The following is a 16,596-nucleotide window of genomic DNA, read 5'->3' as shown; positions in this document are numbered from 1 at the left end:
TTTTGTGGCCCCCATGGTGTATGTTTGATCCAAGTTGTCCATCTATTTTACTAATTCATATAAGAGCCTGAGGCTAGAATTAAAGAATATCCAAAGTTAAGGAGAACCGTAGCATAGGAAGGATGGGGATAATGAGGCCCACCATTGAAACCTTCCTAGGGCTTACAAAGTTGCTTATTTGTCATTCAATTCGTTCATAAGGTCACATAGATATGGGTAAAGAGAAAATGTAAAAGAAAACATGTTTATCCAGAAACTTTTATGGCCTAAGAAATTTTCAATAATAAGCATTCAATTCTCATTAAGATAATGCCTTAAAATGAACTGGTAAAGTGGATAAGACATGTATATCACCCCGGGCCTTATTGGGTTTACTCGGCTGGAGTGGATTAGGTGACACTTGATCCATGGAGGTGAGTGGGACCCTGACAGTGGGGCACACTGTGATCTATGTGCCTTAAATCCAATTTGTCCAAGCATTTTGAAAGCCCATTTTGGGCCATGATCCCAAAAATGATGCTGACTCAAAATTTTGGTGGACCATGCCATTAAAAATTTCATAGATTCCATCAAAATGTTTATTTGCCATCCACCCTATTGAGAAAGGTGATAAACACTTAAATGAAGAGACCACACAAATATCACATTGGATCTAAAGTTGTGTGGCTCACATTAAGTTTTTAATGGTCTATCATCAATCTCGGATTTGGAACTGCTTCAATATCTGGGTAATGCTCTAAAATGACCTTTTAACATTGGTTGGTGGCACTGATGTAGTCACATACATCACAGTGGACCCCACACTCAGGGGTCCACCCACCTGGGTGGATCTGGAGCTCACCTATTACGCCTCCTTAGTATGCAATCTGCGCTCCCCGATTAGTTGGTGTGAATGATGGACGTACGGTACGGATATCATGCACATGTCACATACGTCAAATCGTTGGTGTGGTCCACTTAAGGTTTGGATCTGTCTTATTTCTGAGCTCATGACTTAAAATGATATAGCAAGATGAATAGACAACAAGGATATAACATATAAATTATGCTGGGGCCCAGAGAACTTTGCCAGGTGAACACACTGCCTAGGTCGGTAAACCACGCAATCCGCCTCCAATTGACCGCGAACATAGAGAAAACGGACGCGGATTTCCTTCCCCTCGTTAGGTTCTCGTGGTCGGATGCTATGTGGGGCCCGCGGAAATGTTCTCGACAAATCTACTTTATCCATCCGTTTTGCAAAGCCACGTTAACAATGAAATCTAAAATAAGTTAGATCCAAAACTCATATGGGCCACACGAATGGAACAGGAGCATATTATAATGTTTGTATGCCATCCAAACAAATTATTACCACTCAGATAAGCTGTAGACACAAATATCATCCAGATACAAAACTTCCTTGGCTGAAAAAGTTTATAACTTTGAATGATGTGGTATGGCTAACATGATTTTTGAATCTAACTAATTTTTAATTTCCTATGGTCACTTGAAATATATAGGCTGGGTAGATTTGTCACGTGTCTCAGGGAGCTCAGTATCTTCCTGCCACATGCATTCTCAGGTGACACAAATGACCGTAAAAAACGTTTTCACCTTGCATTCTCAAGTGCCAGAGATAACAGTTACAGGGAGCAGATTAGGTGCAGCCTCCCTCGTCCTCACTGTGGGCTACCTTGATACATGTTTTGTACATCCATGCTCTCCATCTGTTTTGTCTGGAAGATCCAAATTTACGGTGGACCATACTTATAGGAAATAGTGGTCTGTAAAAATATTTTTTTGGGCCCACTACTGCAATATTTCCATAATATTTATTTGTCATCCAAGGCATTGATAAAGCCACAAAAACCTGAAAGAAGGAAATAAGCTTGATTCAAAACTTGTGTGGCTCACGTGAAGTTTTTAGTGGTTAATCACTGCTGTTTCTTATTACTTGGTTCACCTGAGATTTGGATCTGCTTTATTATTGGGCTTATGCACTAAAACTTAGTCTGAAAATGGATGGACGACAAGTTGGGCCCCCTTGATAAGGGTCCCACCGTCTTGGATGAGTGGGGAGCACCTAATCCGCTCCCACGGCTAAGAGGGGACGGCCCAAGTAGGTTTTTGTATGGGGTCCAGCTAATTTTTTGGTCCCATTGCTTAAGATCGAAGGACAGCATCTTATGCACGGTTTGGATGTTCCTCAGACACGTGTGAGGGGAATAACTAAAACTAATTAACGTACATTTGAGCCGTATAGCGCCACAGATGTGCATGAAATCCAAACCGTGAATCTGGACCGGGAATCATTCGGATCCATAACTCAAGTGGGACACACCACAAGTAGCATGCACAATCATGCCTGTATATATTCACGTTTGTGGCTCACGTGAGTTTTTAAGTGGCCCTTCATCCGGTGCGGCTCCCCAGGTGAATGGGTTGGATGACACCTGCACAATATGGTGGACCCATATCCTCCCGTGGACGTTTCTACTTTCCTCGTCACCTCCCTAGTGTTCCCATTGTTCATTTTAGATGGCCCAAGCCCACCTGAGTCATGGATCAGACTGAATTCCGGGATCTAGGCCTAACGTTTGAGGGTGATCATATGATAGACGGGCTGGATGCATCTACACATTAAGGTGGGCCCCACGAAGCTCGCACGTACGGGCACTTACCATACATACCCCTAAGGCAAAGCATAGATAACCATCTCCAAAGGATCTGTTGTTCTCCTCCCTCCCTCCTCCCGGCTCTCTCTTTCTCCCGCTTTCTTCTTGTGTGGATCGTTTCCTTCTGTCGAAGCTATCTCTTTCCCTTTTCTCCTGGCTACTAGGAGTTTCCCCTTTCACGCAAGTGCCGATCTGTTCATATTCAAAAGCCCGAATTGGATTCCGCATCTGGATCGGCGCTGCCGAGATGAAAAGGTCCCGAGAGGACGGTGGTGGTTACACGGGCTCTCAGCCCAAGCGGAACACTGCTTCTTCGCGAGGCGATCCGTAAGAAATAAAATCTCTCCTTCTTTTCTTTTCAGTTCTCTCAGATTGATGAATTCTTCTGCAAAGGCTTTCTTCTTTAGCTTTCTCTGCTGATTCTTCAGTTTCTAAGGAGAAGAATCTCTGTAATATGATATGCAGATCAGGATTTTCAAAAATTCCTGTTTAAGTTTCAATTGCTGTTTTAGGTTTCTGCACTATTCTTTTAGGGTATGTTTGGATCTCGGGGTTGGTTTGATACCTCGTTTCTGCCCCAAATAAGAAATCCTATGTGTTTCTGGTCTGAGGCTCGTCTGATTTCGATCTGGGGCAGAAACGTGAAAGTGCGGATTTTGTTCTTTGACCTGTCCTAGACGGGGAGGGGAACGGATAAATATCGTTGGAAATATTGCCACCACTAACGGTCCCCTTTCGTTCACTTGCTTGCTTTCCTTTTTAAGGATACATGGGTTTGATCTGTCGGGATTGATTGAGTTTTGGTGCCTGTTTGGTGTTTGGGGTGAAGGTCCGGGCAACCCGCCAGTGCACAGAAGCTAACTACGAACGATGCCCTGGTCTATCTCAAGGCAGTGAAGGAAATTTTTCAGGATAAAAGGGAGAAATATGATGAGTTCCTTGAAGTTATGAAAGATTTCAAGGCCCAAAGGTTTGAAATTTGATTGACTGTTTAACCTTCTTGCCTCCACCTTTCATTTTCTTCTCACGATCTTTGGCTTATTCAACTGATTTTTTGTTTTCCTGATTTCAGGATTGATACCACTGGCGTTATATCAAGGGTAAAAGAGTTATTCAAAGGGCACCGAGATCTCATCTTGGGTTTCAATACCTTCTTGCCTAAAGGATATGAGATCACCCTCGACGATGATCCTCCGCCGAAAAAGCCCGTCGAGTTTGAGGAAGCGATCAATTTCGTTAACAAAATAAAGGTGAGAATCCCATCTCAGCTGTCTTGCTCAGGGTGTGTTTGCGTGTTCCCCAGTTCCCATGGTGGACACAATGAGCCAAAACAGCCACTGCAAAGGATGTTTGAGAGAAAAAAAGGACCTTCTTGTTGATATTGGAAAATAGAAACCTGCCCAATGTGTGGTCCAGTTTCCACACTGCACAAAACATCAAGTGTGAATATCCTTGGGAAGGAAGCCATAACAACAATGATCTGGCTGTTCAACCAAACACACCCTTAATCATGTGAGGTCCATAGTTTCAATGGCGCTAGTTTCTTTCTATTGATCCTTATGATTTGACTCATACTCTATTTTGTAGACTCGGTTCCAAAATGATGAACAAGTTTACAAATCTTTCTTAGAAATTCTAAATATGTACCGAAAGGAGCACAAATCCATTACTGAGGTCTACCAAGAGGTATATACATGCGACAGTATACTTCTGTTCTCTGCATTAGGAAAGGACTTTGCTTGTTTTATTTTCTTGTTGTTGAAGGCTGAGTTTGGGATGCATCTGTCTGTTTTGTCTGCAGGTAGCCTTGCTTTTCCAGGAACATCATGATTTGCTCGAGGAATTCACACATTTCCTACCTGATGCCTCTGGGACAGCTTCTATGCAGCATGTTCCTTCCGGAAGAGCCTTACCTGGAAATTTCTTGCGTCGGGATGAAAGGAGCTTGGCTATGCCCACGGCCCGGCAAGTGCATGGAGAAAAGGTAGTTGCTCTCTCTCTCTCTCTCTCTCTCGTGAATTTCATTGGATGACCTGTTGAAACCAGCCTAACCGACTGTTATTTGCCATCTTGTTAGAAGGAGAGAGCTGTGAATTACCACGCTGATCGCGATCTCAGTGTTGACCGTCCTGATCCAGATGATAAAGCAATGATTAAAGTTGACAAGGAACGGAAAAGACGAGATCGGGATGATAAAGATTTGGAGCATGACAGCAATAGGGAGTTAGATAATATGCAGCGGTTCTCTAACAAACGGAAACCTGGTAGGAGGGGTGATGACTTTGCTGCCGAGCAGTTACACCCAGGCGGGGAAGGAGCTGAAAACTTTGGAGTGCATCCTGTTTCTGGTTCTTCCTATGATGATAAAAATGCCTTGAGAAGTGAGTTCTCAATTATGCCATATGATACTATGCATATGTATGTTGGTAGCATGCAGTGCTCCTTGTTTTTGGGGTTTATATCTGCTGAAGATGTACATGTGCCTGTTATAGTATGCATTATATGTTTGTTATTGAGCTACAATTTCATGGTTGAATATCCATCATTACTCATAACGATATATGCAGAAGTATTTACGTTAATCAGATCCTGTTTAAATGCAATTCGCAATATTCTTTGCCTCTTTATACCTGAACACTGATGATACTAGGGTTTGTGATGCAAACTTGATGCAGCCCAATTGAGCCATGATTAGATCGGATGGTTGTTTGCCAACTGATGGACCCTACGTCTGATAGTGCTGGATGCAGACCCTGACCACACATGCATCTAGAGAGGGACTCACTTCCATCATACATGTGATTGGCAGCTCTTAAAAATTACTTACAATGCATCTTCCATGGGATGGTTGTAAAAACAGCCCATACGCACGGTATTTTAGGTGTTTTGGAGAAGATCTTTTATAACATTTTGAATCTTCTAGAAGGTGGTCAGTTTCCTGTTTTATTAGAAGTCTCAACGATAATCTTTTAGTGAATTTATTATGTCATAGGTAGCTTGAAAAAGTGAAGTCTATGTTTGAAAGATCTCTTTAGATCTTCATCTTTAGTATTTAGGCCTATAGACCTCTAAGGCCACATCTATGAATATGATGAATAAAAGAAGTGTGGGTTTAAGCGGAAAATATTCTCTTCTATTGCAGAGCTAGGATAATGTGTTGAATGTTTTTCGAGAATGGTACTTTAACCTACTACTGATATTCGAGAAAAAAAAATGACGGGGTCTCGGAAAGGGATGTGTCAAAAAGAATCCAAGTTAATTAACCTATTTGTTTTACCCAATGTTTTAATTAGTGAATAGCGTGTAGCGTGGCATTCACCCCTTTGAAGTGTGAGGCATAAGCTATGTAGTTTGAGGTACAGGTTACATGTTACTTTTAGATTTTTGATCAGGGTTGCACTTGGTTGTAGCCTTGTACCAATTTCATGATATTCTGCGCCAAATTAGACTGTTTGATAATGAAATTTAATAAAATTTCATGATATTTGGTACAACCAAATGCAACCAAAGTAACAAGAAATTGTGATGATTGTGTATAAATGCAAAGAAAGAGCAACAAAACTGAGTTAATATTGTTACCTGTATTATTTTGCTAAAAGCATTAAAAAGATTTAAGTATCTATATATATATATATATATATATATATATATATATATATATATATATATATATATATATATATCAAAAATAGAAAAATGTAACAAATCGTTGAAAACATTAATTGATTTTAATGTTGTAATGAAAAATAACTTGTAATGTGAGATATGGAGCATGTAACGTATGCAAGTTATCATGTAGTGTAGGCTACATGCGACTTAAGCCATTCTCATGAGCTACATAACATTAAGGCTAAGCTACGTTACGTAGCATGTAGTGTAGTCTATGTAGCATGCAACTTATGCAAGTTATCATGTAGTGTAAGCTATGCACGACTTAAGCTATTCTCATGAGCTATGTAGCATTAAGGCTAAGCTACTTGCTGCATAGCATATCTATTTAGAACACTGGTTTTAGCACACATGATTTCATAGAAATGTTAAAAGGTCAATTGTCACTAGAGCCATCATTTGTAATCGTGGAAATCTAGATTTATTTTTATTTTTTTGAGGAAATGAAAATCACAGTTTTTCGAGGAAGATCATGGAAATGGAAATCAACCTCCACAAATAAAAATTTATTTTAGCAAACAGGGGAAAACATCACATGTGGGAAATTGATTTGATTTCAGTTTTCCAGAGGATTCCACCAATCCAAACTGCCCCTAGTGAGCATTTGTTGTGTATGGATTTAGGCACGTTTATAGTCCACTGCTCGATATGGGTGTTAGTGCGTGTGTAATGAGAGGGGAGGTGGGAGTGGATTGTAGGCTTGCAAGTGCAAATATACTGAAAGTCCTTTCGTAGGCAACCATGAATATTGGAACTCCTTGTGTCGCTTTGCCCATGAAATCAGTTCTTTATAGTCCACTGTTTGGTATGGGTGTTAGTGCTTGTGTAATTAAAGGGGAGGTGGGAGTGGGTTGCAGGCTTGCAATTGCAAATATACTGAAAGTTCTTTCGTAGGTAACTATGAATATTGGAACTCCTTGTGAGGCTTAGCCCATGAAATCAGTTATTTATCCTTTTGCTGCACACCCACTATGTTTCAAGATGGCTTGTTTGGTTACTTGTTGGGGAATTCATTCCCTGATTTTTATATTCCTGAAAATGTTAAGAGTTTGCCTAGAATTCGTTGGGAAATCATTAAATTTTGTTAGGTTGGTACACTAGGTTTTCCGGGGAAACCTCAGAAAAGTCTAATATTCTGTTTTAGTTCCTTGGTTTTTGTTTCCCTAGCTACAATGGTTTTCGTTCCTCAGCTTTTTAGTTGGGGCATTTTTTTTTTGAAGAAAGACTGGTGAATGGAAATCCCAGGGAATGTAAAAACCAACCAAAAAGGGCAATCCACAAAATTAAAAAAAAATCAACCAAACACTTCAGAAAGGTCCTAGAAAGTATTTTCTACAATTATACATACTATAAGCATCATAAGATCATTATTTCTTCAGTCTGTCATGAACTCGCTGGTTAAATTCAACTGAGTTGTCATTGTAGGGTTAGTCCTGTGGGAAATATCTTGATGTCGAATGATAACAAACTTAACAGATAACACCTCTTATTCTCATTGCTCATTAAGAATGAAAGAAATGAAAAATGAAAATGACGCACTACCGGTTGAGTTATACTCCCTTCCTCGCACCAATGAGGAAATAATATAGACTAACCCTAAGGCCAAGGGTTGAAAAATTCAACACCACTATTCCGATATTACTGAGCGACATGGAGTTTGATCTTTGCACGTGTTTGCCATCGTCTCATAATCACACGTGTGCTCATGTGTAGATGGCATTGCTAGCCTGTTTAGTAAATGGGTCGGGTTGAGCTGAACCCGATCCATTGCAACCCAAAGTCAGCAAATCTCTTCCCTTCATGCTCGCATTCTCTCGCACACATCCACTTATCTTCCACAGCCTAGCATTAAAGCTAGGGTTTTTTCTTTTAAAATTTTTTTTTTTTAAAGTAACGTGAATATATTGAAGCCGAAAAAGAAAGAGATACAAACGGGGTTGCTGAGATAGTAGAAAAGAGAAAAAGCGAAAAAGAACAGAGCTATAACCCTAAAAAGAGAAAATCAAAACCAGCTAGGGTAGGCATATTTGAAGCCCATTCGATTAGAAGTTTCTTAGCTTTCGATCCTACAGATTGGGCAGAAGCGTGAACGTTGTTGAAGCATCTATCATTGCACTCCTTCCAGATAGCCCACCAGATGGCCACAGTTGCCATTTTCCAAACCTTGGATTTCAATTTCCCCATCTTGAAACCATGCCAATAAGCGAGGAGAGGGGACGCAGAGGAAGGGATACAGTCAACAACGTTGAAACGAGAGATAAAGTCCTGACGGATCTCGGCACCAAGCGGGCAATGAATAAGAAGGTGATCGACTGATAAATCAAAACCACCAAACATTGTTAAAACTAGGGTTTTTCTCTCCCTCTTTCGTGCAAAACTTGGGAATCCACCATTGATTTGAAAGATGTTGATTGATTATTGTGGTAGGATGTGAGGTAGATTAGCAGTAGAGCTCAAAGGCCACGTGCGAAGACGAAAAGTTAGAGAGGGTCTACATCAATATAGCAGGTAGGGGAAGGAGGGCAAGAGCTGCAGGCCATTGTTGGGGTGGAGGAAGTCGAGGTATCTTAGCAACCATGGGGATGGAATTGGTCTGGGGATCACAGCCTGGTATGGGGTAGGAAAGGAGATGGGGATAGAAACTAGATGAGGGGTGTGTAAATGGGAAGAAGGCTTGTTATTGTGTAAGGGAAGGGGAAGAAGCCTATTCGTGAAAATATAGGAGAGGTTATTGTTGTTATGGGGGATTGATAGCGATTGACTATAGGTGAAAATATAGGAGAGGATATTGGTGTTACGGGGGATTGATAGCGATTGACTATAGATGGCGATGACTCGAAGGAAGGGACCAAGGAAGGAAGATGGGTGCAAGTACAAAAGTTGGAGGGGAACAAGTGAGTTCTATTGTCTAGGCCTCTCCTTCAGGTCCTCACTCTCTTTTTGGAAAATTTCCTGGAGGGGTGGATAGAGTTGAACTTCAGAAGGTTTTTCGGTAGAGTCGTGTCAGTGAGGGAGGTGGTGGTGCCGAGGCGGAAAGAGTCTAGAGAGGTTATGCGTTTGGAGAAGGTGGAGGTGGTCTCGTTTGTGGTGAAGGCGTTGAACGGGAAAAGCTTTGAGGCGTTCAAAGGGCTAAATATTGGCCAGAGTCCGTGAATCATCAAATAACGAAGAATTGGAGAAGAAGGATGACAATGGAAAGTTTGGGAAGGTAAATGGGTGGAGAGGGTGGTGGTAGTTAGAACTTCCTATAGGGATGCAATCACCAAGGAATCTCTCAGGGGAGAGCTAGGGGCGGGTAGTGTGGCAGGAGGGGAGATGCAGGCAGAGGATTAGGGGAGAATGGGCGAGGAGAGATGGCTTTGGAGTGACAGCGGAGGATTAGGGGAGAATGGGCGAGGAGAGATGGCTTTGGAGTGACGACTGAGAAGATGGGCCAATGGTAAGAGTCCACCCTAAAGTTGTGGAGAATGGTTGAGAGGCGCTCCAAATGGAACCTGGTGGCGCAGGTTAAGGGAGCAACTGCCACATATGAGGTGAAGAAATGGCTGATTGGAAGTGGTGGAGTGGCTGCTGATTAGAATATTCTCGAACCCCTCTTTGAAAATGAGGTATGGATTTCTTTAAGCTCGGAGGTGGAGGTGGATAGGGTCCTTCACGCTTGGTGGCTAGTCAGGGACGGGCTGGTGGAGTTGCTCTGCAGGTGGGCTGATAGGTTGCTCTTTGGATGGGAGGAGGCGTGGTTTCAGGTTTGGGAGTTGCCATTAGAGCTATGGTTCATGGAGGCTTTTATGATGGTGGGTTCATGCATTGGGAAGGTGGATGTGGTGGAACCAACAACGGATGGATGTGCAAAGATTAGGTTGGCGAGGATTATGTGAGAAGAAAGAAGTAATTACTGGCGCCAGAGAGGATATTCGTTGTGGTGGGTAAGATTAAAGTGGCAGTGAGGGGTGGTAAAGGAAGACCCGAGTCTTGAATGGGGAAGGAAGGTGGGGGTTTTATCAATGGCTAGTGACGATGGAGTGATGGAAATGCGTAACACAACTGCTCGGGAAGAAGGTGGTGCATGCCTCCCGTGCTCCAGCAGAGCATTGGGAGTTAAGAAGGATGCGTGGAGTTCATCTCTTCCTTGTCAGTCGTAAGGTGATGGGGAGGCTGTTGAGAAGGTGACACGTGGTCTGTTCTCTGTCAGCTTTGGGGCGTTGTCTGCCAGTAAATGAGTGGGGACATGTGATGGGAGAGGGGCGTGTGTTGTTAGCCCGTGACGTCTCGACAGTTGAGGTGGGAGAGACATGTGAGGCCCAGACTGTAGGCTGGGTGCGCAACTTGCTTCGGTGTCGACGTTCAGGCAGAATGTGCCGGTTTGGTGGGTGGTCTCGAGCTAGCAGTTTTAGTCCGTGTTAGGCTCAAGGCAAAGCTCTCTCCATGTGTCTTTGGAGTGGAGGGACTGTCATGTGTGGTCTCTCCTGCATGTGTGACCTTATTCCCAATGGGCAATGTTCCGAGTATCGGTGACATTATCAATAATATTTGCATTATAGGTTGTTACGATTGCCTGATAGACTTTCTTCTCCATCCTTTCTGATGTCTGATTTTGGATGTCCCTTTTGTTGGATGTAGTTGGATTTTTATTTTTAATTTTATTTTTATAGATGCGTTTGTAAATGCTTGATCTTATGCATTAATTTTACCTCTGTTAAACTGTTGCAACACATACTGAGGGTGCTTCTAGAAATGCAGTGTTGATTAGGAATAGAAGATAGCCTCCCTTCAATGCGTGGGCATTTCTGGCTGAAGCATAATTTTGTAGTTTATGTTCCGTTTCTGTTTGTTGGTTCAGTGTGTGCCCTGTAGTGTTCTGGGGTCCCTTGTTGTATTTACTGTTAGTTTTTTTTTTCCTTTGTAAATTCTTAGTTACTTATAAAAGAACTGTTGCAATGCATGCTCGTGCTCTCAGACACAGAATTAGTGCAATGATATAATACATGTATGTACATGTGAATCAATAATTTTCTTTTCAATATCTGTGGCTGTGAATTGATAAATATTTATGTAAATTTCATTTCTGTGAAAAAGTCAAGGAGATGCTACATGTGAATTTCATTTGTGTGCGCATGCGTGTGAGGCTGATGATTTATCAGTTTGCTAAAAGCATCTGATCCAATATTTTTCTGTTCAATTTTTGTGGCAGGCGTATACACTCAAGAATTTCATTTCTGTGAAAAAGTCAAGGAGAGGTTGCGCAATCCTGACACTTATCAGGAGTTCTTGAAATGCCTTCATATTTACAGCAAGGAAATAATTTCTAGATCAGAATTGCAGACTTTGGTATGCCCTCCTTGTCGTGTTTCTTATTTTCTTAGGTTCTCATGGGCTTTTTAAGAGTATCTAATAGTTCTTGTCCCTAATGGTAGCCTGTTGTTTTCTGTGCTTGTTCCATGCCTGTTCTTGGAACTGAAGTTCCAATGTTTGGTAACTGCAGTTGCCCAAACTATTAAAATTCATTTTATGTTTATTAAATTCGTGTACAATTATGCTCATTGAGAGTCTCTCTCTACAATTTGATATAATCAGCCATCACTTTTGTATTCTATCATATCATGCATTTGATTGTAGAGCAACAAAGTTAATGCATGTAGCATCAATGAAGCTAAGCGTGATGAGAGGAACTTTCCCATGCAATCAATGCTGTAAAAAAAAAAAAAGGAAAAAGAAAAAAGAAAAATGGATGGTTTGGATTGAAGAAGGTGCAATAATCAGTATGAATAGTCCATTCATTAGAGTCGATTCGTAAGGTTAGCATCCTCCGATAAATTCAAGCTTGTTTTTGTGGTGGCCCATGAGAAGTGGGGCAAACCTGATGACAGTCAAGGCCAATTATTTGACAATCATGTCTGAAAGCACCAAGGGACACAGAGCATCAGTGCATGCTGGGCTAATATGAGCTTTTTCCGGTAAAGTGTTCAATTTCCAAGTGATAAATATAGCAAGTATGTGATGGCAGATATGCATATGGAGATGGGTGTGCTGGTCACTTGACATAACTACAGTGGTGATGGATTTGGGCTATGAAATAAGATTGATTGAAGTGGTACACCACTTTTATGATAATGTTCCAAAGAAAAAAAACACACCCTTATGATGCAGACTGGGACATGGATGTGTTGTAGTGATTGAGTTCTTCTTTACTAGTATCAACTAGATGTAACCTCCACCCTATGGTGGGTGACATAAGAACATATTGCCTTGAAAATATCTCGTCATACATTAGTCTATATTCTCAGCAATTACAAGTTGGCCCAAGTTCAGTAACCCAGAGCATTGGCCTATTGCATCCTGCCATCAGTGGACCACGACCCACATCTCTCTCAAATTTGGAAAGATTGTATCTACAAATTTTGGGCCTCTCTCAGTTCTCAGTTTGAATGTTGACAATTTCTGTATATCTTCTTAAATGTGTATTTGTAGGCCACAAATTGAAAGGTTACTATTGTTCGATTGAGGAGATTGTTGAGGCCTCATCGTCGTCGTTGACGTCATCATCATCATCATTTTTTTTGAAGCTTGAGATTTTAATAAGCAAAAATGCCAAAGGCAAAATAAGAAAAGAAAAATACATACAGGATAACAAAAGCAAAGAAGCAAAACAACTAAAATAAAACAGCTAACACAACACAAGAGCCAAGGCCAACACAAGCCAAGCAACCCAAAACCCAAACATAGAAGAAAGAGTACAAGGATCTGAGGTCAAAATACATAACAGCCACTCTGAGATGCCCCTAAAAATCGAGGCTAGCACCCAGGGAATTGAGGAGGAATTCTGGAAGCAGCAGCCGTTCCTCTCTCTCTCTCTAGATGGCCCAAAGAATCGCCATGTTAACCAAGCACCAAATCTCATAGAAATCCTTTCCAGCACCTCCACCGTGTCAAGCAAAGAGCAGATCCACAGCTTTGAGTCATCATCGTCGTTGTCGTCATCATGATCATCATCATCATCCAAGTCTTATCCCGACTAATTGGGGTCGGCTACATGAATCTTGCTCGGTCATTCCACTGTATCAAGGGTCATAACAACACCCTAGCATGAGTGTGGAATGTCGTATTGTCATATTGTTGGGGCGCTGCCCATCCATGGTAAGGCCTAAGTGACTAATGGTCTTGGTTGCTGAACCATGGGCCATGCTTAACTGAACTGAGACCCCAGTATACCATGCAAAGCCTTAGTTGAGGATCTGTAATTCGTTCTTTTATTTGTAGGGAAAAACACTTCTATTACTTGGATAAAATATGACAGAAGCACAGGTGCTCAGTGGATGCGCTTTTTGTTACACATTAGAATCCCTTTAGGACCCTTTCCCTTAGTCCTGCTGTTTAGCGGCCTCAGCATGATCACATCAATGCGTTGATTTTTGGGCATTAACTCTCTCGCAATCATGGCTGAGCCTTCCCTTAGATAACTTTGGGCTGTTTTTTTTTTTTTTTTTTGTAAGGCAACTGAAAATTTATTAAAAGAAAAGAAGGAAAACAAAGCAAAAACAAGAGAACGAAGACAAAGTGAGACACCAAGACGGTGACTCAGCTACAGCCCCAGAAACTCCAGATTACATCCCATTAGCTTAGGAGTGACGGCGGCCCCACTCAATGACTAAAAATCTCTCTCTTTCTGAGATAGAAGCTGCTGCCTTACAGGTGTTATTAAAACACCTTCTGTTCCTTTCTTCCCGCCTATCACATCACCAAAAAGGATAATCTCCACAGAGGAGTCTTCTGGCTGCTAAGACTGACCCTATGCCAGGCAAGCAAGCACTGATCGAACGACTTAGGATGGCTCCACCTAACTTGAAAGCGCTCGAAGAGATCAGCCCAAATCAAGTTTAGCAAGGGGCAATGCAGGAAGAGGTGGTTGATAGACTCCTCATTTTGCAAACACAAGGAGCAGACATTCGGGATCACCATACTTCTCTTCCAAAGATTATCCACCGTAAGAACTTTCTTCCTACCTATGAGCCATCCAAACGCTTGAAACTTCGGTGCGGTATAAGACCAAAACACCTAGAATTCTATCATGCTGCTCCTAAACAAACAATGTTGAAAAGAATGGAATAACTCGGTTTGAAGGAATTGTAGGGCCCTACTCTGTATTTTGCTGAAGCAAAGGATCTGTACATGTGGATCCCATGGATCATTGGTCCAAACAGTGTTCCCTTTGGCTCCACCATGAATGAAGGATGCCCTAGAAACATCCCAGATTAGAAAATCATAACCATCTGATATGTGTTTTTTTTTTCCATTGAATGTGGATGGTTGCTGCATTTTTTCCCTTAACTGTTGTAGGCTGCCATATTTAGATGTTGGGATCTTGCAATCTGGAACGTTTCGTGGGCATCCTCAAGCCTTGATGGGGTTCCATCAGATCAAAGGTTTGGATCGCTAAAACATGGGCTCCGTCACACGCATGGAATCCTGAATGTCAGCAGACCATATATTTGCAGATGAGCAGGATGATGTAATTCTTCCTCATTCAATCATTTCCGAGGTTTATTTAAGTTGGGTTGGGGTTCTCTAGTCTATTTTGTGAGTCTTCCAGCTTCGGTACTTTACTATAGTTCCTAAAGTCTTCTGGTTATTTGGACAATTGCATTTCCTATTCCTTTGGACCCAGAAATTGCATATTTTATTGTTCCCATTCCTACTATCTCCCATGCCTTCTTTAGTAATGCCCCATGATATCAGTTTCCAGCCTATGCTCCAAAAACTTCACAAATGCACATGCTCACAAACATACTTACATGACTCGACCACACATGTACCTGTAGTCAATTTGTAATTGTAATTGTAATTGTAATATTCCAAAGTGCATGTTTGTGTTAGAACTTCACACGCGTTCAGAAAGGATGCTTATCTCTGTATTGATTGGTTGGCAATGTTTGTGATACAGCTGTTGGTATGTGCTGTCCTTGCTTCCTGCTCGTGGATCTGTTGGTGAATGTTATTGGTTATAAATTTATAGTTGTTGTTACGAAGCTATAGCCTATATGTTGGGCCCACATAGTGTTCCTTTTATTGTCATATTTAATACAATCTGTCAGCATGTAGGTATTATTCTTTTCAATGCCTATCCCTCTGCATCTTACTGAAATAATGAAGAGACTGTGCAGTGTAGTTTGTTATGTGTAGGATGTGGATGTTTCTTGTTTGTATGAAAATGAGCTTATATTCAATACAAGTAGCAGCTTTGGAACTTATTCTTCACCAGTTGAGTTTTATCTTTTCGTAAGTTTTACGAATTATAGTATTCATTTCCATGCTAAAGCTACTATATATTCCTTTCAGATGGGTTAGATATACTCGGCAAATATATCACCCATCTGAAAATTTGTGGCTGAGTTTTACAGCTGCTGGTATGTGCTTTCTTTGCTTTTTGTCATCATAATCAGTAGACTCAGTACAATCCAGTAGCATATAGTGATTTCCCTTTTACATCTTATCGAAACAATGATCATAGTATGCAGTTGAGTTTATTCTGTGTAGGAAGTGGATGTTTCTTATTTCCTGTTTGTTTGAAAATGACCTTCACCTAACGGGCACTTGAACCCATGACCTCAGTGTTGAAACTCACAGAGTCTACCACTGAGGCATGAGAAGGGACCCACGAACCTTATGCATTCAATACACGTTGCAGTTGTCGAAGTTACTCTGTGCGGGTTTATTTTTATTTTATTTTATTTTTTTAACATAAATTTTATGTATTATATTATTCATCTGCGGTAAAACTAGTGCATATTCCTTTCAGATGGGTGATATACTCGGAAAATATCCTGATCTGATGGATGGATTTAATGAGTTTTTGGCACATTGCGAGAATATAGGTATGCTCAAAAGTGTCCTAGTTTTGTTGTTGCAGAAATCCGTTATGCAGTCTGTTTTGATTATCATCTTTGGATTTTATGATTGTTGATGCTGGTTCTAATCGAGGCCTTTACTGCAGATGGATTTCTCGCAGGTGTTTTCAATAAAAGTACGTAACTGAATATCTCTGTCTTGTTGTTTTTTGCAATGATAGAGGCTCTCCTTAGTAGAGATTTCAGGTCATGTTTCTTGGTCAAGATACTTGTGAAGATGACCACTAAGTTTTCCTATCTTGACCTGAGCTTATTATAAAAGTTATTATCAGTGTTTAACCTAAACTGGAAAGTCGGACCGGTTTGGACCAGAACCAGCCCCTGATGAGTTGTAGGGATAACTGTTTTGCCAAAAGAAGAAGAACCCA

At 41.2% G+C, this 16,596-nt stretch overlaps 1 protein-coding gene across 3 annotated transcripts in view; it reads left to right on the top strand.

Moving 5' to 3' along the window:
* Nucleotides 1-2,701: 2,701 nt before the first annotated feature.
* LOC131258289 (paired amphipathic helix protein Sin3-like 4) overlaps nt 2,702-16,596 on the top strand; it is a 39,883-nt gene continuing 25,988 nt past the window's right edge. The window contains exons 1-9 of one of the 3 annotated variants that reach the window (XM_058259517.1): nt 2,706-2,984; nt 3,487-3,627; nt 3,730-3,907; nt 4,245-4,343; nt 4,459-4,641; nt 4,738-5,038; nt 11,518-11,654; nt 16,120-16,195; nt 16,315-16,344. In XM_058259517.1, the coding sequence (XP_058115500.1) occupies nt 2,905-2,984; nt 3,487-3,627; nt 3,730-3,907; nt 4,245-4,343; nt 4,459-4,641; nt 4,738-5,038; nt 11,518-11,654; nt 16,120-16,195; nt 16,315-16,344 (1,225 nt within the window). In that variant the 5' untranslated portion in view covers nt 2,706-2,904. Of the gene's footprint in view, nt 2,985-3,486; nt 3,628-3,729; nt 3,908-4,244; nt 4,344-4,458; nt 4,642-4,734; nt 5,039-11,517; nt 11,655-12,794; nt 12,822-16,119; nt 16,196-16,314; nt 16,345-16,596 lie in introns of those variants that run through there. The other 2 variants (XM_058259516.1, XM_058259518.1) reach the window with 2 other exon arrangements.

The sequence above is a fragment of the Magnolia sinica genome, chromosome 10, assembly GCF_029962835.1.
Source record: "Magnolia sinica isolate HGM2019 chromosome 10, MsV1, whole genome shotgun sequence".
NCBI classification, from domain to species: domain Eukaryota; kingdom Viridiplantae; phylum Streptophyta; class Magnoliopsida; order Magnoliales; family Magnoliaceae; genus Magnolia; species Magnolia sinica.
The sequence above is the reverse complement of the archived record's forward strand: the minus strand, read 5'-3'. Positions and strand labels throughout refer to the sequence as shown.